The sequence below is a fragment of the Pristiophorus japonicus genome, chromosome 4 (assembly GCF_044704955.1).
Source record: "Pristiophorus japonicus isolate sPriJap1 chromosome 4, sPriJap1.hap1, whole genome shotgun sequence".
In the NCBI taxonomy this organism is placed as follows: domain Eukaryota; kingdom Metazoa; phylum Chordata; class Chondrichthyes; family Pristiophoridae; genus Pristiophorus; species Pristiophorus japonicus.
Window position 1 is genome coordinate 285,645,285 of NC_091980.1, and position 22,664 is coordinate 285,667,948.

Here is a 22,664-nt window from a genome sequence, read left to right on the forward strand (position 1 = left end):
GCCGGGGGAAAATCGTTCACCAAATTGGATCTAACATCGGCCTACATGACACAGGAACTGGTTGAATCATCAAAGAAACTTACGTGCATCAACACGCACAAAGAACTATTTATTTGCAACAGGTGCCCTTTTGGCATTCGTTCGGCAGCAGCCATATTTCAGAGAAACATGGAGAGCCTATTGAAATCCATCCTCAGGACTGTGGTATTCCAAGACAACATCCTAGTCACAAGTCGTGACACCGCCGAGCACCTGCACAATCTGGAAGAGGTTCTGCGCCGTCTGGACAAAGTGGGACTCAGGCTGTAACGTTCGAAGTGCATTTTCATGGCACCAGAGGTCGAATTCTTTTGTCGAAAGATTGCTGCAGACGGAATCAGGACTACAGACGCGAAAACAGAGGCCATCAAAAATACGCCCAGGCCCCAGATTGTGACAGAGCTGCGTTCGTTCCTGGGTCTTCTCAACTACTTCGGTAACTTCTTCCCCAAATTGAGCACAGAGCCTTTGCACAAGCTGCTTAGGAAAGGAGACAACGGGGTGTGGGATGAACTTCAAGACAGAGTCTTTGAGAAGGCTAGAAATCTGATGTGTTCCCACTGTATGACCCATGCAAGCATCTAGTTTTGACCTGTGATGCGTCGTCTTATGGGGTTCGCTGCGTACTCCAGCAAGCCAATGAGTCAGGCAAACTACAACCAGTTTCATATGCGTCTCGAAGCCTGTCCAAGGTGGAAAGAGCCTACGGCATGGTAGAGAAAGAGGCTTTAGCATGTGTTTATGGGGTAAAAATGGTGCACCAGTACCTGCTTGGGCTTCGCTTCAAGCTGGAAACCGATCACAAGCCGCTTATATCGTTGTTCTCGGAACATAAAGGTATCAATACCAACGCGTCATGCCACATCCAGAGGTGGCCGCTGACATTATCTGCCTATGATTATGTCATTCGTCATAGATCAGGCGCCGACAACTGCGCTGATGCATTGAGCCGGTTACCCACACCGGAGGTGGAAACGCCAATGCCCGCAGAGCTACTCATGGTTATGGACGTCTTTGAGAGTGAAGGGTTGCCTGTCACTGCTCAACAAGTTAAGACCTGGACCAGCCAGGATCCGACCCTATCAGTTGTAAAGCATTCTGTTCTTAACGGGGACTGGTCGACCATCCCCAAGGAAATGGGTGATGAAAGCAAACCGTACAGCCATCGCAAAGATGAGCTTTCCATCCAGTCCGACTGTTTACTGTGGGGTAATCATGTTGTAATGCCCAAGAAAGGCAGGGCGACATTTGTACGAGAGTTACATAGTACGCATCCCGGCATTGTCATGATGAAGACCACTGCCAGGTCCCATATTTGGTGGCCTGGTATTGACTCGGACTTAGAGTCGTGCGTGCATCAGTGCAGCACTTGCATACAGTTAAGCAATGCCCCAAAGAAAGCTCCACTCAGTCTGTGGTCATGGCCCTCCAAACCATGGTCTAGAATCCACGTCGACTTTGCTTGCGGGCCCCTTCCTCGGTAAAATGTTTTTTGTGGTAGTGGATGCATACTCCAAATGGATAGAATGTGTGATCATGTCATCCAGCACTTCCACTGCCACCATTGAGAACCTGAGAGCCATGTTTGCCACACATGGTCTGCCAGACATCGTTGTCAATGACAACGGACCGTGTTTCACGAGCCTGGAGTTTCAAGAGTTCATGAAACGCAACGGCATAAAACATGTGAGGTCAGCCTCGTTCAAACCCGCATCCAATGGTCAAGCAGAGCGGGCAGTTCAAACCATCAAGCAGAGCCTGAAACACATACTGCTCAGTTACAGGACAAGGCCACACACGCTCACCGAGGTCTCGCCTGCGGAACTATTGATGAAGAGAGGCCTCAAAACCAGGCTCTTTCTAGTCCATCCTGACCTTAACGATCATGTCAAAACCCGACGTCAACGCCAGCAATGGTATCACGACCGTGCCGCAGTGTCACGCGACATATCCGTAAATGGCCCAGTGTATGTACTTAACCATGGTCAAGGGCCCAAATGGCTCCTTGGCAATGTTACAGATAAGGAGGGTAACCGGGTGTATATGGCTAAGCTCAAGAATGGGCAGATGTACAGGAAATACATTGATCAAATCAAGCTAAGACACATTGACAAACCCAAACAGTTGGAAGAAGACACCACGAGCTTAGACGACCAACCAACTCACATCCAGCCATCAGAAGAACCCACTGTGGTCAACTTCCAGCCCCAAGTCGTGAGAGACTTGGATAGCACTGGGATTGTACTGAGACGGTCAACCAGGGAGCGAAGGGCTCCGGACCGTCTGAACTTGTAAGATGGACTTGTGCCAAGAACTGGGGGGGCGGGGGATGGGAAATGATGTAATGTATGTACATAAGGTCGGCCCATCAACATGGGGCACACTCGTGCTGGGCCCGGTATATAACCTGAATTTCACCTTTGTATCTTCACTTCTAGAAGCCATTAAAGACTGGCCAGTTTATACCTAGTCACTGCCTCACAGTACGGAGTTCATTGTATCATTTCATACACCACAAGGACATTGCCCCTTTAAAGGAGCACAGTATTCTACTACACTGTCACATAATCCTAAACATTGCAAAGAGATATAGCTATGCACTCAGCATTTTTCAGTCTCCTTGTTGCTGTGCATTATGCTTTAAACATGCAAGTTAAGTGCGGCTGCACGTGTGGAACTTCATGATTTTCCATCAGAGGCAGTTTAAATAAAATATCTGCTCCCAGGCTATCTCTAACTGGTAATTCTGAAGTATAAAATATGGTAGCAAATGAAAACTGAGAGACAAAGATAAGTATGCAGATGTCTCCCTTTACAACATTCAGGAGTACATATCAATATAATAAAATATACTTCTACTTTAACTAGTCTTATAATTGCAGATACCACTTATTTACATAACAAGTTCAGACCTTTAGTGTGCTTTGTGTAACCCTGCCAATAGTTACTCGGGTTTTGAGAGGTGCTTAAAATGTATCTGTTTAGCGTTTATATGTTCTGTCTGTGTGCTTAACCTTTATCCACAGCACAGTAATTAATGCTTTTCAATGGCAATGCTTTTTTCCAATTTAACATGTTCCCAATGTTGGCTAAATTATATAGAGATGAGAGATTACTGCTGCTATTAATCTCAATCACAAAGATGATGATATAGAGATGAACAGTAGCATTTATTATGCACACCCCATAAAGTGATCATCCACATATAGGTGTATCTCTTTCCTCAACTGGTATTACCAGCACAAGGGTTAAACTAGGCTCATGTGAACTTGCTGAACTCTATAGAATGACATGACAATACTGCATAGCTTGACATAAACTTGCATTTATTAGTGCCTTTAACATAGAACAAAACATAGTAAGAATTTCTACAGGTACATAAAAAGGAAAAGTGTGGCTAAAGTAAATGTTGGTCCCTGAGAGGATGAGACTGGGGAATTAATAATGTAGAACAAGAAAATGGCAGAGACATTGAACACGGTAGAAGACACTAAAAGCATCCCAATAGCGGATAATCAAGGCGCTATAGGGAGGGAGGAACTTAATACAATCACTATCACTAATGAAGTAGTACTAGGTAAAATAATAGGACGAAAGGCGGACAAGTCCCCTGGGCCTGATGGCTTACATCCGAGGGGCTTAAAAAAAAGTGGCTGAAGAGATAGTGGATGCATTGTTTGTAATCTAACAAAATTCCTTGGATTCTGGGGCAGTCCCAGCAGATTGCCAAACCACAAATGTAACCCCCTTATTTAAAAAAGAAGGCAGACAAAAAGCCTAACATCTGTCGTCGGGCAAATGCTGGAGTCCATTATTAAGGAAGCATTAGCGGGTAATTTGGAAAAGCATGATTCAATCAAGCAGAGTCTGCATGGTTTTAGGAAAGGGAAATCATGTTTGACAAATTTGCTGGAGTTCTTTGAGGATGTAACAAGCAGGGTGGATAAGGGGGAACCAGTGGATGTGGTGTATTTGGATTTCCAGAAGGCATTCGATAAGGTGCCACATAAAAGGTTACTGCACAAGATAAAAGTTCACGGGGTTAGGGATAATATATTAGCATGGATAGAGGATTGGCCAGCTAACAGAAAACAGAGAGTCGGGATAAATAGGTCATTTTCCGGTTGGCAAACAGTGACGAGTGGGGTGCCGCAGGAATCGGTGCTGGGTCCTCAACCATTTCCAATCTATATTAATTACTTGGATGAAGGGACCGAGTGTAATGTAGCCAAGTTTGCTGATGATACAAAGATGGGTGGGAAAGCAAGTTGTGAGGAGGACACAAAAAATCTGCAAAGAGATATGGACAAGCTAAGTGAAAGGGCAAAAATTTGGCAGATGGAGTATAATGTGGGAAAATGTGAGGTTATCCACTTTGGCAGAAAAAATAGAAAAGCAAATTATAATTTAAATAGAGAAAAATTGCAAAATGCTGCAGCACAGAGGGACCTGGGGGTCCTTGTGCATGAAACACAAAAAGTTAGTAAGCAGATACAGCAAGTAATCAGGAAAACAAATGGAATGTTGGCCTTTATTGCAAGGGTAATAGAGTATAAAAGCAGAAAAGTCCTGCTACAACTGTACAGGGTATTGGTGAGGCCACACCTCGAGTACTGCGTGTAGTTTTGGTCTCCATATCTAAGGAAGGATATACTTGCTTTAGAGGCTGTTCAGAGAAGGTTCACTCGGTTGATTCCGGAGATAAGTACACGATGGGCCGAAATGACCTCCTTCCGCGCTGTAAATTTCTATGTTTCTATGTTTCTATGAGGGGGTTGACTTATGAAGATAGGTTGAGTAGGCTGGGCCTATACACATTGGAGTTCAGAAGAATGAGAGGTGATCTTATCGAAACATATAAGATAATGAGGGAGCTTGATAAGGTGGATGCAGAGATGATATTTCCACTCAGAGGAAACTAAAACTAGGGGACATAGTCTCAGAATAAGGGGTCGCCAAATTAAAACAGATGAGGATGAATTTCTTCTCTCAGTGGGTTGTAAATCTATGGAATTCTCTGCCCCAGAGATCTGTGGAGGCTGGGTCATTCAACATATTCAAGGCGGAGATAGACAGATTTTTGAGTGATAAGGGAGTAAAGGGTTATGGGGAGCGGGCAGGGAAGTGGAGCTGAGTCCATGATCAGATCAGCCATGATCTTATTAAATGGCGGAGCAGGCTCGAGGGGCCAGGTAGCCTACTCCTGCTCCTCGTTCTTATGTTCTTATGTTCTTATTTCACAGTACTTGAACAGAGGCATAAGGAAAAATCGGAGATATTAGAAGGGGAGACCAAAAGCTTGGTCAAACAGGTGGGTTTTCTTGAGGGTCTGAAAAGAAGAGGGGAAGGTGGAGAAGCAGAAGGGGTTTAGAGAGGGAATTCCAGAGAATGGCCCCTAAGTGGTTGAAGGCACGTTCGTCAATGGTGAGACAAAGGGAGTGGGGGTGCACAAGAGGCTGGAGTCAGAGGAACAGAGAGTTTGGGGATGTGGGAGTTGTAAATCTGAAGGAAGTTATAGAAACACGGAGGATTAAGGCTGGTGAAGGGAATTAAACATAAGATCTAAATTTGAGATGGAAGATGAAGTGGGGAGAGTGGGGCGGGGAGGGGTTGGGTGAGTGAGTCTTTGTGCGGGATAAGATATGGGCAGCAGAGTTTTGCAAAAATTTGATCAATATGCAACTAAACATTTGCACTTAACTTCCTTGTATTCTCATAAAAGGATGGGGGAGGGCGGGGTTGTTATGACTTCATTGAACCGCCTTTAATTCTGTTTGAAGACCTGCAGCCAGGGCAAGAATATTTATCACAACAGCAGTAACATATAATTAACTCAGACAATGCTGGAAATACACAGTAGGTCAGGCAATATGTGTGGAGAGAAAAACAGAGTTAACATTTCAGGTAAGGTCAGCGACCTGATACGATAACTCTGTTTCTCTCTCCACAGAGGCTGCCTGACCGGCTGAGTGTTTCCAGCAATTTTGTTTTTATTTCAGACATCCAGCATCCACGGTATTTGGTTTTTTCGTAGTAACATGTTTGTGATCGTTCATACTTGTACAGTTATTGGCAGCTGCAGGTTTGTGCAGAGAAGAACAGCAACAACTTTAATTATATAGTGCTTTTAACACTATAAAAAAAGGACCCAGGCACTTCACACAATAAGGGTGTGGAAACTGACACTGGGCCATAAAAAGCGAGATTAAAACGAGCGCCCAAAAGCTTAGTCGAAGAAATAGGATTTGAGGAAATTTGTAAATGAGGAAGTGGCGAGTCGGTGAGGTTTAGGCAGGGAGTTAGACAGGATAGGACACAGGGATTTGAAAGCCCTGTCACCGATGGTGAGATAAAGTAAGAGGAGAAGCACAAGGCCGGATTCAGATTAACAGAGTGTTCGGAGGGATATAAGACTGGAGAAAGTTTGCAGAAATAGGATGAGGAGAGGCCACAGATATGTTTAAAGAAGAGTATAAGGATTTAAGATTTACAGCATTCGGAGAGTGGGGGACCTGTGTAGGTCAGTGAGGACATGGTGACAGACGCAAGACCTGGTGCGTGGCAGGATACATGCAGCAGAGCTTTGGATAAGTTGGAGTTTATGGAAGGTGGAGGATGGGAAGCCAGCAAGGAGAACATTACAGGAGACACAGGCGATGTTGCAGAGGTGAGAGTAGACAGTTTTAATGAAGATAAGGTGTGAAATTAAGCTCAGCATTAAACAGAAAGCCAAGGTTGCAAACAGTCTCATTCAACCTGAAACATTGACCAGCCAGAAGGATGGAACCAATGGCAAGGGAGAGGAGTGTGTGGGACTAAAGTAGATGGCTTCAGTCTTTCCAATGTTCTACTGGAGGATGTTATGATTTCAGGCAAGCCGACTGGCAGCACAGAGATAGTCAAGGCATTGAGAAGGAGCTGGAGAAGTAGAGCTCGGTGTCATCAACATATATGTGGAGTCTGATGATGTCACAAAGGGGCAACATGTAGACAAGGAAGAGGAGAGGGCAAAGGATAGATTCTTAGAGAACTCCAGAGGTGACAGTGCGGGGAACAGGAAGAGAAGAGAGCACTGAATCATACTTGCATAGTTCCCTGTAGCCATGGTAATAGTTTCTCTGATTTGGGCCAATGGTTTTGTGTTGAACTAAGTGGACCCTTGCAAAGTCAAATCAATTCTGCCGATCTGGAGTCATAGTGCAAATGTGGGGGCATGATTGCCCTTAACTAGCTCCTTCAGTTCAGCCTAGATTTGAATGGCTTACTGTTGATGTTGCTTGTATTATGCATGGATGCTGGAGTGAGGGAGGATGGAAGCCAGGTTGAGAAGGCAAGCAAATAATATAGTATTGAAAAAGCTATAGTTTTACTAGTTATCAATTGAGGAGTCTTTTCTTTCATCAGAATGCACAGAATTCACCATTCTGGTGAAACGAAGATTTTCCAGGGAAGTATGCCACTAAATTAGCAAGAGCTCCCTGGATAACTTCAGCACTCACAAAGTAGAGCCTTTTTCATTAAAGTCTGTGTACGGTCCTGTTTGCTTCAGCCATGTGAGATCTTTATGACCTCAAGCTGCATACCATGTATATCAGAATTGTTCTGAACATAATGATGTGGATTTATTCTTCTTTCATGCAAGCAATTTGGATAACAAAGTCTTATGTATATAGTTTTAATATTATTTAGTTATTCCATGCAACTTATGATGGACATATTGAAAACCACATTTACACAGCATTGTTATGATCTGTGTCACATCAATAAACAGCATCAAAGAAAGGGCAGCTCAGCAGACAGGCTGCAAAATGGAGAAAACCAAGTTGGAATAAAGGAAAAAAGGAGGCAACTTATATTCAATTCCACAGTGACTACTTCAACCCTGATTATCTCATTAAACAAGGTGTTAATACTTCTCTTCAATCTGCAATCTGTATAATTTCATTTGAAATACTGTCTCTCCCAGCAGCTTTACTGTTTCTCATTTCACTTATTACATTATCCACTATTTTTTATCTCCCCAAAGATCCCAGTCTTTAGCTACTTGTGCTTAGCCTGTTATTGCCTGGTTCTCTCATTAGCACTTCCAAGTTAATATTAATACAGTGTGAACATTTCTTGTTACATTGAGCAATGCACTGATTAGACGTAGGGCAAGAAAACTGCTATTGGCTTGAATCTTTCACTAAATCTGCACACACGTATACAGGTCTCATAAAGAGGACAAATAAAACTGCCTGCAACACTTTTTCTTGGTAATAGATGTGTGAAAACCTGATCATCCGATCAGATAGTTTCAGAACTGAATTCTTGTTTCCCGCCAGGAGTTTCAAAAGCTATGTCTAGGAATTAAAGTCTCTGAGCTAAATGTTATTTTTCTGCTGGCATAAATTGGTATGCAAAACACAATTCTGTGCATCATAGCATGACATATATATTCTAATTGGTTAGAGTACTGTTCATTTTCACACTGCCAAATTAATATTAATTCTTTAATTTAAATCTGCTTGTAGTGTGTATCAGCTTGGCTCAGAAGTAGCGCTCTTGCCTCCGGGTCAGAAGGTTATGGGCTGGAGCATTGCACTGGGAGTTGAAAGTCAATCTAAATACTTAGGGATCGCTGCATTAGTGGAGGTACGGTACTTTACATTGTAGGAGAAATGCCTTAATAATTGCCTTAAATTTGTCCTCAAAATTGTGTCAGTAGTCAGACTGAAGATTAGAAAAGGAAAGAGCGAATACTAACTAAATCTTGAAAACTTATACAAATAAAACAGTGTCAGCTGTGGCTCAGTGGGTAGCACACTGGCCTCTAAGTCAGAAGGTTGTGGGTTCAATTCACACTCCAGGGACTTGAGCACATAAATCTAGGTCTAACACTCCAGTGCAGTACTGAGGGAGTGCTGCACTGTAGGAGGTGCTAGCCTTTGGAGAAGAGCAGGGGAGTTATCCCCAGTGTCCTGGCCAACATTTATCTCTCAATCAACATAACAAAAACAGATTATCTGTTTGTGGGAGTTTGCTGTGTACAAATTGGCTGCTGTGTTTCCCATATTGGCTGTAAAGTACTTTGAGCTGTCTGGTGGTTGTGAAAGGTGCTATATAAATGCAAGTCTTTCTTTTTTTTCTTTTTCCTCCTAGGGATAGAAGATAAGTCATCAAGACCAAGGGCCCACATATGGCTCATTAAGGAGGACATAAAGATATCCTGCTTTTCTGGATCTGTGTATGACCCCTTTGTTGATAAAGACCTGAGAAGCTAAAGCATAAATGAGTCACCTGACATGTTTGGTGCCGGTGCTTCACTGGTTTGGAGGCCATCAAGGGTACCAACATGGCTGTGTGAGGTGGTTAGCACCAGAAGGGTTGAACTCTTCCAACGCATGTCACTCAGATTGGTCAATAGAACTGAGGAGATTTCTTTGGAAATGAAGGATATATAAGAGAGTGTTTCAACACTAAAATTAAATTCTCAGTTCTCACTCTTTAATTTTCAGTCCTTAGTTTTTAGTTTAGTTCTAGTTTCTTGAAAAATTCTTGCAGTAGTCTTTGTATTAGAAGTTCTTTATCTAGCAGGAGGGTGTCTTTTTAAATTGGAAAATTCATTTCTGGCATATAGAGAGAAAAGTTACAGCAGGTACAATTGTATGGCTGTACAGGCAGATATAAGTATGTTGCTTAGATGTAGAGGTTTCCTGGAGATCATGCGAGGTAAGATTTAAACCAGCTAGTCAAGGTACAGCGACCAGTATTGACGTGAATTTACCTAGGAGCAGAGGATCCATGAAGAATGGATAGCACCTCGACAGAAATGCGTCACTTTGATTTCTCAGAAGGCTAAAACCATCCTCACAGAGGAAGGCAATGCAATCAATTTGTCTACTCCAGCTCGTAAGGACAAGGCTGCATAAGTTCCAGAAATATTGCTAACTACAAGGATACAGACTTTAATCTATTAAATAGACTGGCTATCTAATGCTGTTAACTTGTCAACTGTCTAAGGAATCTAATCCTAAATCAATTTCACCAATTTATATCAATCTCAGATACTGATCTCAACTGTAAATTTATAATCAGCAAGCAGTTAACGCTGAATTATTGTGACATAAATAGACAGCCTTTGTAATCTTCATTATTTATTTTGTCAAGTAAATGTATTTAATTATTTGTGTGCTCAATGTTTAATTATAAGTGCTGTTAACTATGATTTTAAGGTTAATAATCAATTAAGTAACAAGTTCATGACATTGCTGTCTGACTTCTTTGATAATTGTCAAGAAAGGGTTAATTCATTCGTGTGCAGATCTTATGGAAGGTTGGCAGAATAAATTCTAAAATTATCTCAATTGGTTGATGTAAAACAGTTTGGCGCGCCAAATTTGGGCATCATTAACTCCTAGGCATACACTGGATGGTAAATCCAAACGGATACTTGATGAGGAGTTCAAGTGGGGGCGGGGGAGAGGGTAGCCGTTAAGGATTCATCTGGTGTCTTTGATGAATGTTCTTGTCAGGGTATTAATCCCAATGTTCTTATGACATGAAATGTTCAACCGCAGCCCCTCCCTGCTTGTCCAGATAGATGTTAAAGAGGCCAGGGTATCAATCAAAGAGGAGCAGGAAGTTCTCCTGATGGTGAGGTATAGATAGAGCTATGAAATGTTACAGAATGCAGAGGCAGGCAGTCTTAGTGAGGGGTGGGATGCGGGTTTGAAGCTCAGATCAGAGTCAAACAGCACACTGAGATTGTGCATGGTTGGATTAGCCTGAGTGAGTAGCCAGGGAGAGGGTATAATTGTGGGGGTAGGTGTGGACTTGCTGATGGAAGCTAAATTGTATCAGAATTATATCTTGGCAGTATGGTGGAAAGAGACCTTACACTCTGCACCAAGTACAAAAGCATCAGTTCCAATCCAGTCGTAAAGAGCACAAAACAAAAGTGAGAAAAATTGCTTTCTTCGATCTCCCACTCAACTCAAGTAATAATCCCTGATGCATCGCTGCAGTGAGGTATAGAGTGGACCCTAAGGGTCAGATTTTCAGCTTTCGGGGCTTTCCGCTATCATTTTGAGGTCTTTGGGGTCTGGTAAGGGAGACGTTCCACGATTATTCGCGGCGCAAAATGCGAGTTTCTGCAGCTTTAGTCCGGTGTCTTTTGTGCTGCAAGAGATGCCTTGGGAGGGGGAAAATAAAATTCCCTAAAACATTCCAAAAACATTTACAAGACCCTTAGCTAGCTAATCGCTGCAAAAAAAAATTAAAAATAAAAACTTTAACTTACTTTTTTGCAGGTTTTCGTACTTACTGCTGCTGGCAGGGCTGAACCGACAGGTTTGACCTGTTGCTGTTCTGGGCGTGACGTACGGGTCGGGAGAGTGCCGAAACTCGATCGCAAACGCAATCAGAGTCCTTGCACGTTGGTGCACCTCTCCCTGGCGGTATTTGGAAGTATCGCCGCAAACAGGATCCCGCCCGGGCTTTGTGACTGGGTTTTCGCCGCGGAGAGTCAAATCGTGGCGAAAACCCGGTCACAAACCTCTTGAAAATCCGGCCCTTGCAGGTCTGTAATGATACATTAGCCCAAGTGTGACAATTGAGAGGTGTTTCCTCTAACATCAGCATGTACTGTATCAATGCTAAATTTAAGCAACCTGGTAAATGCAAACTGGAGAAGTCGTTACGCTGTGAGATGGGTTTGCAAGAAGATGATGAATTTGGAGTTGTTTAAAACCATAATAAAGCTAGTTATTATTCCCTTTTTATTTAATACTTGATTATTAGCAACGTAAGAAGAACTTAAAAAAACAAAAGTAAAATATTGTGGATGTTGAAAATCTAAACTAAAAACAGAAAATACTGGGAACACTCAGCTGGTCAGGCAGCAATTGTGGAATGAACTTAAGGAAACTGGAGTGAATCAGTTTTTCTATCAAAGCAACCCTATCCAAAGTCCACGTATGATTATCATGTCAGGAACTTCAATCCACCACCATGACCTACTGACCTGCTGCTTTCAACAACATTAAGTTCCTTCCCCTTCCTCTCCGGAAAAAAAATTGAAGCAGTATACTTAAAATCACTATACTCTTGAATGCCTTTTCTCAACAGGTAGTGATCCAACTTATTTTTAAAGGTGAAAAATTACCCTCATATTAACTACCTTCTCTTGGAGTCCATTCCACATATCCACTGTCCTGTGGGAGAAAATAGCATTTTTGCATCTCTAACTTTGCTTTTCTACAGAATTTTATACTATTGTCTTCCAATCTATTGCTCATTCTACAAGGTAAATTATCTGCTCACTTCCACCTTATTTATATCTTTCATTATTTTAATTTTCATTATGAACTTTAAGTATAATAAAGAGCATAAAGAAGAACGCAATATCTCTTCTGACAAGAAATAGGGAAATCAAAGGAAGTTAGTTCTGCACCACTTTTATGTATTCCTGAGCAACATCCAGGAGAAATTTGGAGGGCTTTGGGGGAAAGGGTGGGGGAGTGGGATTAATGGATAGCTCTTTCAAAGAGCCAGCACAGGCATGATGGTCTGAATGGCCTCCTTCTGTGCTGCATGATGCTAATGATTCTAGGAGCAGGCCACTTCCCTGCCCTCATGCTGTAAATGCAATTCTTAAAGATACCAGCAGGTAGAAAATTGGAGTTTCGTTACCAGTTACAGTTTGATTAAACAAAACCTTCTCCAATTTATTTCATAATACCCAACAAAATAAAAAACTTTGCTTTACAGTGACTTCAAAGGGATATTACTTCATAACTGAAATGACAAATGTCAACGAATAAGGAGAAGGCAATAGAACAGGGTAGCACGAGGGGAAATGAAAACCAGAGCGTGACAGGAAGGGACAGAATGTATAAACATAAAAGTGTATCAAGAAAGTGGGGTCAAAGCAGAAATTTAAAAAAAAAAAACAAATTTTAAAGCTCTTTCTGAATGCACGCAGCATTCGTAACAAATAGATGAGTTGATGGCACAAATAGATACAAATGGGTATGATCTGATTGTCATTACAGAGGCATGGTTGCAAGATGACCAAGGCTGGGAACTAAATATTCAGGGGTATTTGACAATTCGGAAGGAGAAACTCTGTTAATAAAAGATGAGATCAGTGCTTAAGTGAGAAACTTTATTGGCTCAGAAGATCAAGATGTTGAATTAGTTTGGGTGGAGATAAGGAATAATAAGGGGAAAAAGTCACTGGTGTGCATAGTCTATAGGCCCCCTAACAGTAGCTCATTGGTGATATATCTCCAGCGGCTTGAGGTGTCTTCTGTACATCGTCCATGCCTCTGATCCATACAGGAGGGCGGGTATTATTACAGCCCTGTAGACCATGAGCTTGATCTTCCAAATCTCCTGGGAGGACAGGCGCACCAACATCAGTGTCCTAGTCCAGGCTAACATCCCCAGCATTGAAGCACTGATCACACTCGATCAGCTTCGCTGGGCAGGCCACATAGTTCACATGCCAGACACGAGACTCCCTAAACAAATGCTCTATGCGGAGCTCCTTCACGGCAAACGAGCCAAAGGCGGGTAGCGGAAACGTTACAAGGACATCCTCAAAGCCTCCCTGATACAGTGCGACATCACCACTGACACCTGGGAGTCCTTGGCCGAGATCCGCCCGAGGTGGAGAAAGTGCATCCGGGAGGGCGTTGAGCTCTTTGAGTCTCAACGCCGAGAGCATGAAGAGGTCAAGCACAGGCTGCGGAAGGAGTGTGCGGCAAACCAGTCCCACTCACCCCTTCCCTTGGCGAATATCTGTCCCACCTGCGACAGTGTCAGTGGCTCTCATATTGGATTGTTCAACCAAAGAACTCACTTCAGGAGTGGAAGCAAGTCTTCCTCGATTCCGAGGGACTGCCTATGATGATGAACGGTAGCTACAATGTTGGACAGAGTATAAATCAAGAAATAATGGTGGCTTGTAAAAAAGAACAGCAATAATCATGGGCGATTTTAACCTTCATATTGATTGGACAAAGCAAATGGCCATGGTAGCCTTGAGGAAGAATTCATCGAGTGTATCTGGGATAGTTTCCTTGAACAGTACGTTGCGGAACCAACCAGGGAGCAGGCAATCTTAGATCTAGTGCTGTGTAATGAGACAGGATTAATAAACAATCTCCTAGTAAAGGATCCTCTTGGAATGAGTGACCATAGCATGGTTGAATTTCAAATTCAGTTGCAGGGTGAGAAAGTTGGGGCTCAAACCAGTGTTCTAAGCTTAAACAAAGGAGACTACAAAGGTATGAAGGCAGGGTTGGCTAAAGTGGACTGGGAAAATAAAGTGTGGGACGGTTGATGAGCACTGGCAGACATTTAAGGAGATATTTTATAACTCTCAACAAAAATATATTCCAATGAGAAGGAAAGACTGTAAGAGAAGGGATAATCATCCGTGGCTAACTAAGGAAATAAGGGACAGTATCAAACTGAAAACAAAGGCATACTATTGTGTTCCTAACACAGATAAGGCTGCACACAGGGAGGTTAAAGTAAAATTGACCTCAGTCTTTATTAAGACACTCCAGAGTGAGGGACAGGCCATAGAGGCCGGCTTATATACAGTGCTCCCAAGGCATGTTGGGACTTCAGGGGATGCGCTCCCTGGTGGCGGAACATGGGAGTGCATGCTTTACAGATACACAACATCACTCCCCACCAAAGTCAAAGTGAAAACTATTTACAAGGTGAGGGAGCTTTTCTTTCCATGGAGGACCGCCTCTGTACAAATGTCTGTTCTGGTGCATTGGCTGTGCCCTCACTGGGCTGGGGTGTTGTTGGCCCTGCAGGGCTGCTGGGTGAGCCTGGCATTGCTGGGCTGTTGGGCGTGATGGGTTCGATTTCCTGGTCCGGGGTGGTGTCGTTGATCCTTTGGGTGTGTGTTGTGGGCTTGAAAAAGGTGGTGTCTGCTGTGTGTTGTTCAGGGCAGTCTGTGAACCGCAGCCTCGTTTGGTCCAGGTGCTTTCTGCAAATTTGTCCATAGTCTAGTTTGACTACAAACACCCTACTCCCTTCTTTAGCTATCACTGTGCCCGCGATCCACTTGGGACCATGTCCATAGCTTAGCATATAAACAGGGTCATTCAGATCAATTTCCCGTGACACAGTGGCGCGACCATCGTTTACATTTTGTTGCTGCCGCCTGCTCTCTACCCGATCATGCAGGTTGGGGTGAATCAGCGAGAGTCTGGTTTTAAGTGTCCTTTTCACGTATAGCTCAGGCGGGGCACCCCTGTGAGAATGAGTGGGGTCTCGTGCGGTAGCTGAGCAGTACTCGGGACAGGCGGGTTTGAAGTGAGCCTTCTGTGACTCGTTTAAGGCTCTGTTTGATTGTTTGTACTGCCCGCTCTGCCTGCCCATTGGAGGCTGGTTTAAATGGGGCCGAGGTGACATGTTTGATCCCATTGCGGGTCATGAATTCTTTAAATTCGGCACTGGTGAAACATGACCCGTTGTCACTGACCAGTATGTCAGGCAGGCCGTGGGTGGCTTTCAATAGTGGCGGTAATGGTGCTTCCTGACATTATTTCACATTCAATCCATTTTGAAAAAGCATCCACCACCACCAGGAACATTTTACCGAGAAACGGGCCCGCATCGTTGACATGGATCCTCGACCATGGTCTGGAGGGCCAGGATCACAAACAGTGGTGCCTCTCTGGGCGCGTTGCTCAACTGAGCACACACACTGCATTGCCGTACACAGGACTCTAAATCAGAGTCGATACTGGGCCACCACACGTGGGATCTGGCTATTGCTTTCGTCATTACTATACCCGGGTGTGTGGTGTGGAGATCAGAGATGAACATCTCCCTGCCCTTTTTTGGTAGTACTACGCGGTTACCCCACAACAGGTAGTCTGCCTGAATGGACAGCTCATCCTCTTGCCGCTGGAACAGCTTGATTGGCTCTTGCATTTCAACGGGGATGCTGGCCCAGCTCCCATGCAGTACACAGTTTTTTAACTAGGGACAGCAGAGGATCTTGGCTGGTCCAAGTCCTAATCTGGCGGGCCGTGACAGGTGATTTATCATTTTCAAATGCTTCCATGACCATCAACAAGTCTGTGGGCTGCGCCACCATCAACAAATTTGCAGGCTGTGCCATTTCCACCCTCGTGGTGGGCAATGGTAGCCGACTGAGAGCATCCTCATAGTTCTCGGTGCCTGGCCTGCGGCGGAGGTATAGTTATACGCTGATAGCGCAAGTGCCCACCTTTGTATGTGGGCTGAGGCATTAGTATTTATCCCCTTGTTTTCAGCGAACAGGGATGTGAGGGACTTGTGATCGATTTCCAGATCAAATTTGAGGCCAAACAGGTACTGATGCATTTTTTTTTACCCCGGACACACACGCTAATGCCTCTTTCTCAATCATGCTGAGGCCCTCTCGGCCTTATACAAGCTCCTGGAAGCATAGGCGACAGGTTGCAACTTCCCCGCAACATTAGCTTGTTGTAATACACACCCGACGCCGTACGACGACGCATCACATGCTAGCACACGTCTTTTACACGGGTTATACAATACAAGCAGCTTATTGGAGCATAAAATGTTTCTGACTTTCTCAAAAGCAATTACTTTGTTTTTTTCCCATACCCAGTTCTGACCTTTGCGCAATAACACATGTAGGGGCTCTAAAAGGGTGCTTAACCCCGGTAGGAAGTTACCAAAATAGTTGAGGAGTCCCAGGAACGACCGCAGCTCTGTGACGTTTTGTGGCCTGGGCACGTTCCTGATAGCCTCTGTCTTGGCGTCTGTGGGCCGAATGCCGTCCGATGCGATCTTTCTCCCCAAAAACTCCACTTCTGTTGCCATGAAGACGCATTTTGACCTCTTCAGCCGCAGCCCGACGTGATCCAGTCGCTGGAGGACCTCCTCCAGGTTTTGTAGGTGCTCGGTGGTGTCCCGATACGTGACCAATATGTCGCCCTGTAAGACCATCGTGTGTGGTACCGACTTGAGTAGGCTCTCCATGTTTCTCTGGAAGATCACTGCAGCCAATCGAATTCCAAATGGGCATCTGTTGTAGATGAACAGTCTCTTGTGCGTGTTGATGCAGGTGAGGCCCTTCAAAGACTCTTGCTGCTGCTGCGTCATGTAGGCTGAGGTCAGGTCGAGCTTGGGGAATGTCTTGCCTCCTGCCCGCGTCGGAAATAGGTCTTTTGCCTTAGGTAGCGGGTATTGGTCCTGTAGCGAGAAACGATTAATAGTTACTTTATAATCGCCGCAAATCCTGACCGTGCCATCACTTTTGAGTACTGGAACAATCGGGCTGGCCCACTCGTTGAATTCCACTGGGGAGATGATGCCCTCGCGTTGCAGCCTGTCCAGCTCGATTTCCACTCTCTCCCTCATCATGTGAGGTACCGCTCGCGCCTTGTGGCGAATGGGTCGTGCCTCTGGGACCAAGTGGATACGCACCTTCGCCCCGGAAAAGTTTCCAATGCCTGGCTCAAAAAGGTAAGGAAATTTGTTAAGAACCTGAGTACATGAGGCCTCATCGACATGTGATAGCGCTCGGATGTCATCCCAGTTCCAACAGATTTTGCCCAACCTTTTGTCCTTCCAAGCAGTGTGGGGCCATCGCCCGGGACAATCCAGAGTGGCAGTTCGTGCACCGTGCCCTCGTAGGTGACCTTGACCATGGCGCTGCCCAGGACAGTGATGAGCTCTTTGGTGTACATTCTCAGTTTCGTGTAGATGGGGCTCAGGGCTGGTCTGAATGCCTTGTTGTACCACAGTCTCTCAAACATCTTTTTACTCATGATGGATTGGCTAACGCCAGTATCCAGTTCCATGGCTACGGGTAAGCCATTCAATTTTACGTTTAGCATTATAGGTGGACATTTCATCGAAAATGTGTGCACCCCGTGTACTTCAGCATCTGCCTACTCTCTCTGAGGCTCGAAATTGCTTTGATCCACCATGGACCAATCTTCCTCTGCCACATGGTGGTTAGCAGGTTTTGCAGAGCTTGCAGCTCGGTGGAGGTGCCCCATGGTTCCACAGCTCTTGCAAACATATCCTTTGAAGCATCATAATAGGCTGAATGGAAGCATCCACAATGCCAACAAGGTGTGAATTGCCTTGCATTCATCCTTTGTTGGGGACTCTGAGTCATCTGGGTCACCTGAGGCCTGCTGGAAGTTGCAGACTCGTGGTTTCTGCCCTGTACATTTCTGCTCGCATACACAGTTCCAGTTAATTTGTGAACATTGCGAGCACTTGTGTGCTGAGAGATTTGTTTGGTGTTATCACTGGTGGACATAAACGCCTGTACTATCGCAATGGCCTTACTGAGGCTCGGTGTCTCTACAGTCAAAAGTTTTCGTCGGATGGGCTCGTGGCCAATGCCCACTACAAAAATCTCTGAGCATTTGCTCTAGGGTAGCCATCAAACTCACATTGTCCTGCAAGTCGCCTTAGCTCGGCGACGCAGCTCGCCACTTCCTGACCTTCAGTTCGCTGGCACGTGTAGAACCGATACCTCGCCATCAGCACGCTCTCCCTCGGGTTAAGATGCTCCTGAACCAGTGTGCACAGCGCCTCATACGACTTATCTGTGGGTTTCACCAGAGCCAGAAGATTCTTCATGAGTTGTAGGTCGGTGCCCCGCAGACTGTGAGGAGGACCACTCTCCTTTTTGCAGCGCTTCCTTCTCCGTCCAGTTCATTAGCTACAATGTACTGGTCTAGCCGTTCGACATAGGCTTCCCAGTCCTCACCCTCCGAGAACTTCTCCAGGATGCCCAGAGTTTGCTGCATCTTTGCATTGGATTCGTATTCTCATCGCCTGTTATTGTGTTCCTAACACAGATAAGACTGCACACAGAGAGGATAAAGTAACAGTGACCTCAGTCTTTATTAAGACACTCCAGAGTGAGGAACAGGCCTTCGGGGCCGGCTTCTATACAGTGCTCCCAAGGGATGCTGGGATCCCTTGGGACTTCAGGGGATGTGCTCCCTGGTGGCGGAACATGGGAGTGCATCCTTTACAGGTACACAACACATACAATGTGCTCAAGATTAGTGGGAGGCCAGATTATTGGGAAACTTTTAAGAACAACTAAAAAAATGATTGAGAGGGGGAAGATAGATTGTGAAAGCAAACTAACATGAAATATAAAAACAGATAGTAAGAGTTTCTAGAGGTACATAAAAAGGAAAAGAGTGGTTAAAGTTAATGTTGGTCCCTTAGAGGATGAGACTGGGGTATTAATAATGGGGAACAGCGAAATGGCAGAGACGTTGAACAAATATTTTGTATTGGTCTTCATGGTAGAAGACACCAAAAACATCCCAATAGTGGATAATCAAGGGGCTATAGGGAGGGAGGAACTTAATACAATCACTATCACTAAAGAAGTAGTACTCGGTAAAATAATGGGACTAAAGGCGGACCTGATAGCTTGCATCCTAGGGTCTTAAAAGAAGTGGCTGCAGAGATAATGGTTGTAATCTACCAAAATTCCCTGGATTCTGGGGAGGTCCCAGCGGATTGGAAAACTGCAAATGTAATTCGCTATTTAAAAAAGAAGGCAGACAAAAAGCAGGAAACTATAGACCAGTTAGCCTAACATCTGCCATTGGGAAAATGCTGGAGTCCATTATTAAGGAAGCAGTAGCAGGACATTTGGAAAAGCATGATTCAATCAAGCAGAGGCTGCATGGTTTTATGAAAGGGAAATCATGTTTGACAAGTTTGCTGGAGTTCTTTGAGGATGTAACGAGCAGGGTGGATAAAGGGGAACCAGTGGATGTGGTGTATCTGGATTTCCAGCAGACATTCGATAAGGTGCCACATAAAAGGTTAATGCATACGATAAAAGTTCATGGAGTTAGGGGTAATATATTAGCATATATGGTGGATAGAGGATTAGCTAACAAACAGAAAATAGAGAGTTGGGATAAATGGGTCATTTTCCAGTTGGCAAACAGTAATTAGTGGGGTGCCGTAGGGATCGGTGCTGGGTCCTCAACCATTTACAATCTATATTAATTACTTGGATGAAGGGACCGAGTGTAATGTAGGCAAGTTTGCTGATGATACAAAGATTGGTGGGAGAGCAAATTTTGAGGAAGACACAAGAAATCTGCAAATGGATATCAACAGGCTAAGTGAGTGGGCAAAAATTTGGCAGCTGGAGTATAATGTGATGTTATCCACTTTGGCAGAAAAAAATAGAAAATCAAATTATAATTTAAACGGAGAAAAATTGCAAAGTGCTGCAGCATAAAGGGACCTGGGGTCATTGTGCATGATACACAAAAAGTTAGTATGTCGGTACAGCAAGTAATCAGGAAGGCAAATGGAATGTTGGCCTTTATTGCAAGGGGGATGGAGTATAAAAACAGAGAAGTCCTGTTACAACTGTACAGGCTATTGGTGAGGCCATATCCATAGTACTGCATACAGTTTTGGTCTCCGTATTTAAGGAAGGATATACTTGAATTGTAGGCTGTTCAGAGAAGGTTCACTAAGTTGATTCCGGAGGTGAGGGGGTTGACTTATGAAGATAGGTTGAGTAGGTTGGGCCTATACTCAGAAGAATGAGAAATGAAATTATTGAAACGTATAAGATAATGAGGAGGCTCGACAAGATAGATGTAGAGAGGCTTTTTCCACTCAGAGGAAACTAAAACTAGGGGGGCATCGTCTCAGAATAAGGGGCTGCCCATTTAAAACTGAGATGAAGAGAAATTTTTTCTCTCAGAGGGTTGTAAATCTGTGGAACTCTCTGCCCCAGAGAGCTGTGGAGGCTGGGTCATTGAATATATTTAAGATGGAAATAGACAGATTTTTTAGCGATAACGGAATAAAGGGTGTGGTCAGGGAAGTGGAGCTGAGTCCATGATCAGATCAGCCAATGTCTTATTAAATGGTGGAGCATTATGTAACTGGTTATACAAATTTCAGGAAATAAAATCAAAGCTGTGTGGATCATGACATAGATCCACTTTGTAAAGTCACATTAAGGCCGATCATATTCTGTTGTTTTGAGTGGGAAAAGATCATTTGCAGAGGTCAAATGGGTTAGTGTGTCTAGACAGAGCTTACCTCAAGTTGTGTCAGCATTTTGTGAATGGGCTGCACACCAAGCTTCTTGCAGGTTAATTTGTAGGATGTGATGATCTCCTCAACTGTAACACTGGCAGCTGAAACACAGAATACATTAGATTAACAGCTTGTTGGATCTTTGATCATAGTACATACTATGAAATTGAATGTGGTCTACACCTGTATTGCAAACACTTTGGACTTATGCCAGCAACTGAAAGTGTTCACATTACAAACTTCTCCTGGATTTATACTGCAGGAACCAGTCTCAGTACAATCGAACAACCAGTCTTAATTAAGATTGCTTCCAGTCCAGAAATACCTGTTTACACTAGCTGACTTGAACTGCCCTTCTTCTGCCCGGGACCAAACTCTGTGCTTGTGTAATTACAGCCATGCACAGAGCTCCTCTCCTGAAACGTCAATATTACAGAGCATGGACATTAGCATTTAAATGAACTCCAGATAGGTTTTAAAAGTGGTCAGGCGATCCAAGACATCTCTCTGCCGCCCCCGCACCGCACCCACCACCCTCTCCCCCCCACCCCCCGCCCCCCAAACCCAAGCACTTTTCAAATCTTGGTTTGATTCTGCACAGGAGTTATACTGCATTGGCTGTTGTTGCATATGCAATAACTCAATAGGCTTAGTACCGTGAACTCAATTAGGTGCGACCTGACTCTACTTTATTAGCTCTCAAAGTGAGGATTAAACATGGAGGCTTTCTTCATATACAAGCGCTGCCCGTGTGTGCCTGTGGCCCAATGACCTCCGACGGTTGCTCCCCCTAGTGGCAGGTAAACTCAGGCATACATACATTACACCATTCCCCTCCCAAGATCTTGATGTCAGTCCTATTTACAAATTGAGTCGGTCCAGGGCTTTCCGCTCCCTAGTTGATCGTCTCAGTTCAATTCCAGATCTGGGTGAGCTCTCAGAGTCATTCATGACTTGAGGCTGGGTAGCCGATCTAATGGGAGTGGCATTGTCCATGTCGGGGATTGAAGGTCCAGATTCATTGACAACAGTAGGGTCTTCTGATGGCTGAATAGGAATCGGTTGGTCATTGATGGTGCCTTCTTCAAGCTGTTCCGGTTTGTCTGTGTGCTGCAATTTCATCTGATCAATGTGTCTCCTGTATATTTGCCCATTAGTGAGCCTGACAATAAGCACCCTGTTACCCTCCTTGGCCGTAACAGTGCCAGTGACCCGCTTGTGGCCTTGACCATAATTTAGCACATACACAGGATCATTAATAGAGATGTTGCATGACACGGCACTGCGATCATGATACCACTGCTGATGTTGACGTCTGTTTTCGACGTAATTGTTAAGATCAGGGTGGACAAGCGAGAGCCTGGTCTTGAGACCTCTCTTCAAAAACAGTTCAGCAGGGGGGACCTCGGTAAGTGTGTGGGGTCTCGTCCTGTAACTAAGTAAGTGCATGACAAACGAGTCTGTAAAGAACCGTGAGTTGCGTATTTCAGGCTCTGCTTGATGGTTTGGACGGCCCGCTCCGCTTGACCATTAAACGC

At 44.4% G+C, this 22,664-nt stretch overlaps 1 protein-coding gene across 1 annotated transcript in view; it reads right to left on the minus strand.

The window, feature by feature from the left end:
- LOC139262374 (protein phosphatase 1 regulatory subunit 37) overlaps positions 1-22,664 on the minus strand; it is a 374,617-nt gene that overhangs the window by 314,440 nt on the left and 37,513 nt on the right. The window contains exon 4 of the mRNA XM_070877559.1: positions 21,130-21,227. Coding sequence (XP_070733660.1) covers positions 21,130-21,227 — 98 coding nt within the window. The remainder of the gene's footprint in view (positions 1-21,129; positions 21,228-22,664) is intronic.